At 41.0% G+C, this 6,000-nt stretch overlaps 1 protein-coding gene across 1 annotated transcript in view; it reads right to left on the bottom strand.

Annotated features, from left to right (window-relative positions):
* Nucleotides 1-6,000, bottom strand: part of LOC140560544 (coiled-coil domain-containing protein 148-like) — a 97,026-nt gene that overhangs the window by 10,414 nt on the left and 80,612 nt on the right. Inside the window, exons 10-11 of the mRNA XM_072685020.1 lie at nucleotides 5,118-5,258; nucleotides 706-824 (exon numbers count right to left, since the gene is read on the bottom strand). Coding sequence (XP_072541121.1) covers nucleotides 706-824; nucleotides 5,118-5,258 — 260 coding nt within the window. The remainder of the gene's footprint in view (nucleotides 1-705; nucleotides 825-5,117; nucleotides 5,259-6,000) is intronic.

The raw sequence follows: 6,000 nt of genomic DNA, 5'->3' as shown, positions 1-6,000 counted from the left end.
GCTCATTGTAGGTACTGAGTAATTCATTGTTGGTACTGAGTAGCTCATTGTAGGTACTGAGTAATTCATTGTTGGTACTGAGGAGCTCATTGTAGGTACTGAGTAATTAATTGTTGGTACCTGAGTAGCTCATTGTAGGTACTGAGTAATTAATTGTTGGTACCTGAGTAGCTCATTGTAGGTACTGAGTAATTCATTGTTGGTACTGAGTAGCTCATTGTAGGTACTGAGTAATTCATTGTTGGTACTGAGGAGCTCATTGTAGGTACTGAGTAATTAATTGTTGGTACTGAGTAGCTCATTGTAGGTACTGAGTAATTAATTGTTGGTACTGAGTAGTTCATTGTAGGTACTGAGTAATTAATTGTTGGTACTGAGTAGCTCATTGTAGGAACTGAGTAATTAATTGGTACTGAGTAGCTCAAAAAAAAGTACAATACAGATAAAACAAAACTAAAAATGTCCCCAAAAATACTTTGGAGAAAAGCTGCATGTTTTGAACAGGCCTACATTATGTCAATGTTTTATATGTCATTATAACATACATCTCTAGAGTTTAGCTCACTGCTCTGCTGCATCATGTGAGTCACTCTTACTCTGTCAGCTGATGAAGGTGAGTGAGGTGTATGGAATGAGGCTGTCATGTTTGGTTTATCTGTCCTTCCCTGTCCTTGTGTTAAAGCCACAGTCATCGAGGCTGACTACCTCTCTTTATCTCTCCTGGCCTGCTCTTCCATCTCTCCCTTGAGCTGTGCCAGTCTCTCTTCTTCCCTCCCCTGCCACTCCACTCTCCTCCTCCACCGCTCCTCATGAAACTCACGCACCTGGCAAGGAGAGAGAGAGAATCACAGAGGCTTGAAGATGCATACATGCCATTTAACTACCTGTATGTAATAGTATTTACCATATATATTATATACACTGATGAGCCAAAACATTATGACCATTATGACCCTTGAATGTGCCACCAAAACAGCAAAAGCATGGACTCTGGAGATACCCTGTTATATCTGGCATCAAGCAGCAGTCCTTCAGATTGTGATCTTTTTAGGTCCTTTTACAGCATTTCTATTAGGTTAAAGTATGCAAGCTGCATTGTCCACTTATGTTTCAGACCACAGACAGACATTCTCCCTGACATGTACAGGTCCATCAGTAATGACAAACTGTCCTGGACCCAAGGCAGCAAAGCAGCCCCAAACCATGGTACTGCCATCACCATGTTTAACAGTTGGAATGAGGTTATCTATCTTGATATGCATAAAAATTACTCCTTTTCATTTAAACCAACAGGTTCTATTCTGGATTCATTTGTACACACAGTGTTCTTCCAAAAGCATTTTGGCTTATCCCTGTGGTCTTGAGCAAACTTCAGACAGGCAGTGTTCTTTTTGGAGAGTTGTAACTCTTCAGTTTTCAGTTTAGTGTTACACAATGCAAACTAGCCTTACACAATGCAAGAGAGGCCTGTAAGTCTTTGGATGTTACCCCAGGGTTCTTTGTGACTTCTTGTAGTATTATTCGCTGCACCCTTGCTGTGATTTCTGCTGGATGACCAGTCTTGGGAGAGTAAGAGTGGTACTGAATCTCCTCCATTTGTATATCATCTGCCTAACAGTGCATCGCTGGAGGCCAAATTCTTTAGAAATGGTCTTGTATCCTTTTCCACTCTGCTGAGCTTAGATAACTTTTTTTTTTTCTTTCCTGAGGTCTTTGGGAATCTCCATTGTTCAAGACATAACACACTTCCATGAACTTGTAGTGAAAGCCCAACTGTATTTTCTTAAAACATGGGAGGGCCTTCTAAATTCATACCTTATTGGCAACCTATTGATAAAAAAAATGACATTACATTTACATTTACTCCCACATCTGATATATTTCATGTTGGATAATTTGCAAAGTCAATATGTGTAATTTCACATAAAATGTATGCAGAAATACAGAAAATTGTACATTGCAGGAAATAAAGTATTGGGACACCTATACATTACACCTACAGGAGCTTTTATAGCAGAATAGCAGAACGAAAAACAGCAGAACACATTCATAAGAAGGGGTGTCCACAAACATTAACTACAGAAACAAAAGCAGAGAAAACTAAATTTTAATGATTTTGGAAGAAACAAATGAGCAGGTGTCTCAATATTTCCATCCATATACTGTATATACAGTATAATGACCTTCCAGATACCCTATAAAAATATATATTTCATATATTTCAATTTTGCAAAATTTCACATAAGATAAATGCAGAAATACAGAAAATTATACATTACAGGGAATACAGTATTTGGACACCTACACATTACACCTACAGGAGCTTTTATGACATCCCATTCTCAATCCACAGTCATTAATACAGAGGCGGCCCCTCCTTTGCAGCTCTAACAGCAGGTCTGGATCTCTGCAGCAGTTACTGAGTCAGCAGAGCGTTGGAGACGTTCATTCACTATGCTCCTCAGCACTCAGCGACCCCGCTCTAAAACTTTGCTGTGCTTCCTAAACGCTTCCACTGTTCAATAACACCACTCACTGCTGATGGTGGAATATCTAATAGGGAGGAAATTTAACCAACTGGCTTGTTGAAACGGTGGCATCGTTTTACAGAACCACGCTGAAATTCAGTGAGCTCTTTAGAACCACCCATTCATTCAGTAATGTGTGTAAAGGGAGACTGCATGGTTAGGGGCTTGACTTTAAGAGATCCCTATATTGTCCCAATGTTTTTGCCCATATAGTGTATTTTTACAGGTAATAACATAGTAAAATGTAATCAATTATTTTTATTTTATATTTAATGCATCATATTCATATAATCATGTATGTTTTGTACATGTCGTTGGTCGCATGTGAACATACTGTCGCGGTCATGCAAAAAAACGAATTTCTTCATTCATGACCTTTTTCACTTTCTGACATTATTTGAATCTGGCAGTTGTTCTTTACATTGTGTCCAAATTTCAGGATGAATGGACCAATAAAAATGCTCAAAAATGACTTGGAATAAAAGCTTTCTACATTGACTTCCATTGAAAGGTAAGAGGGTTTTTTCCTTCTCCTGTAAAGTTGCCATTTTCCGAAAAACTATACACACTAAAACCTGCCAAAGCAGCACTTTTTCGCTGAAGCTCAGACTGGTGTGTGTTGGTCAGTGGAGTCACTTTCAGTCTTCTTGAACTTCCCACTAAAGTAATTAATAACTCGTAATTAAAACAAATTGTCCTGGAGGAAAAGATGGCAGAGAGGCGAAACTTGATATTCATGCTCCTCTTTCATTGATTGTTACAGATGGAAAGGAATGTGGTTTTGGAAATGAGATAATGTTTCACGGTGCGAGGGAGGAGAGCGTGGCGACAGGTGTATGTGTAATCCATTACGGCCCAAACGACATCATCAATCAGCGACAGCCCTGGAGGAAGTGACTTCATTAAGGAGAGCAGGAAGGAGGAAGGTGAGGTCACACTGTCGAAATCTCCAACACAAACATGGAGGAGGCTGAGGAGACACCCCCCCACACACACACACACTCGCACTGGAGTCGACACAACTCATTCATCAAGCTAATGAGGCCAGCAGTGGCTCGCAGCCTTCCCTCACAGCATGCGACACCAGATACACACTGTTCCTAACACTGCTCTGAGTAATCGATTCAGCAATCCTATAACACAGCTGATGCTTAAATATCTGTTTTTGAAGAAGAGTCTCATCCGAAGATAAAGCCTTTTGAAGAAGGTCTTTTTCAGACGCTTTTGTTATACTTCTGTCAAGTGAGAACTTTTATCTGTGGTCTTTGTGATCTTTTCATCGCTACCCGGGGCGATATCTGATGCAGGGCTGTCGTGACTGTGCGGATTTAAAGCTGAACATGGGTGTTTATTCTGATGTCTTTGGTTAATGCTGAAAGGAATGGAATATATAACTGTGTGGCTCCTGAGATAAAGCTCTTCAGTGCTACTGTCCTACTGTTTCAGCTTATCCTGCAGCAAAAAGCACTCTTTAAAGCCACAGGGAACATACGGCCATGATTTATGTATAATTAGATTTATCTTGTGGGCACAGACTATACATTTACAAAGCATACCCTATGATTAAGCCTTTCAGTGTCCAGTAGACGGTCAGTATATTTCAGAAGAATGTATCCTTCTTATCTCCAATAAACTGGTGGTCTTAATCTTGGGTAAAGCCTGTGCATGTTTTGCACTCACCAATGACAGGACTATTGTGTCCCACCCACGGCTCAGACTCACTCTATCCTAGTCTGAGCTGCTGAAGCTAAAGTTAGCGAGTAAAAGCTGACCAAACCCCACTCCTAAAAAAAGAAATTAAGGTGCTACCAACAGTTCTTTGATTGACGTCATAGAAAAAACACTTTTGGTTCCCTGAGGAAGCATGTTTTGCATGTTGTGAGCGTAAAAAAAAGGTTCTTTAAAACTTTTGAAGGTTCTTCACACTCAAAACCCAGTTCTGTCTGGAACCCAAAGTGGTTCTTCTAGTGGGAAAACAATGTCTGTCTGTGAGCCCTGACCACAGTGAGCTAGCCAATAACCTCCCTGCATATCAGGGAGAGTCACATTCAGAACAAAACACTATATCTCAAAAACAGTATATGGACAAAAGTGTTGGGACGCCTGCTCAGTTATTGTTTCTTCTAAAATCAAGGGTATTATCTGGAAGTACAGGTCTCTACTGCAGGGAAGGCTTTCTACTAGATTGGAGCAATTACTGACAACAATGTTAGTGAAGTCACCCCATACCCAACTCCATAACTCATCTAAAAGTATTGGATGAGGCACCATCATTCCTTCACAGCTCAATTCTGGGCTTTATAGCCCTCTAGCCCACGCCTGGCATTAGGCAGCATGGTGCCAATACGTTCATGTTTATCTGCTCCAATGAGTCCTATTCTATTGGCAGTATTTTACTACAGGGACTAGACAAGCTGTGTGTGTGCATTTGTGCATCTGTGGCGGCATTAGAAGGGGTGTCCACAAACTTTAAAACTTTTAATACACAAATTTTAATACTCTTGATTTTGGAAGAAACAATGAATGAGCAGGTGTCCAAATACTTCTGTCCATATACTGTATTTACAAATTGTGTGTGTGTGTGTGTACCTGTTGTTTCTGTCTACTCCTCTTGGTCTGCTCTCTTTCCTGCTCCTCTCTCTGTCTTTCCTTCTCCTCCTCCTCCCATCGTGCTGCCACAGCCGCCTCCAGCCGAGCAACTTCCTCCTGCCGCTCGCGCCACAGCTGCACCTACATAAACACACACATACAAGCACACACACACAGTCAAACACACACCTATACACATGTGCATAAACATTAAAATGCCTCTCCTTTCATACACAGTAAATTACACATACACCCAATCACCCAGCCACACACCCACACATGGCTGAATGACAGGTGGGTTTAGCAGCTGTCTCCCTGTAGTGGAGCACTGAAGTGTTGAGATTCTAACCTGCAAACTGATTTACTGAACCATCAGCAAAAGCTTAGTTAATCCCTACACACCATACACACCTCACACACACACATTTACAGCAGGAACATGCTCAACCCAGGGTCTAGAGGAGGAATCAACACCTCCTGTGCTGTCTAGTGGATTCTGTTTAACAGGACACACAGCTTATGTTAAAGTGAGATGCCGGTGGCAGCATTTACACTTGCATTCATTGGATTCACATTATGATTGAGTCTTTCCTATTATCAAGCTCCCTCCCTTTACCTCGATTGTACTGGGGTTTCTAAGGCTATTTCATTCAGTCCATTCATACATCACTCCTATTCTGTATAAAGAAGCCAGACACTCATGGCAATATGAATGGCCAATATTTTTCTTCTTAAAAAAAGGTCCAGTGTGAGCCTAGACTCACAGTTTGTGCCTGATTAGCTACTTGATTAGCACATTAGAATGATTAGCATGTGCTAAACTGTGATTGCCACTTTGCAAGAACTAAGGCCAACTGCTGGCAGCGTAACTGCTGTTTGCTCC

This window comes from Salminus brasiliensis, chromosome 8, assembly GCF_030463535.1.
Source record: "Salminus brasiliensis chromosome 8, fSalBra1.hap2, whole genome shotgun sequence".
Lineage (NCBI taxonomy): Eukaryota > Metazoa > Chordata > Actinopteri > Characiformes > Bryconidae > Salminus > Salminus brasiliensis.
The sequence above is the reverse complement of the archived record's forward strand: the minus strand, read 5'-3'. Positions and strand labels throughout refer to the sequence as shown.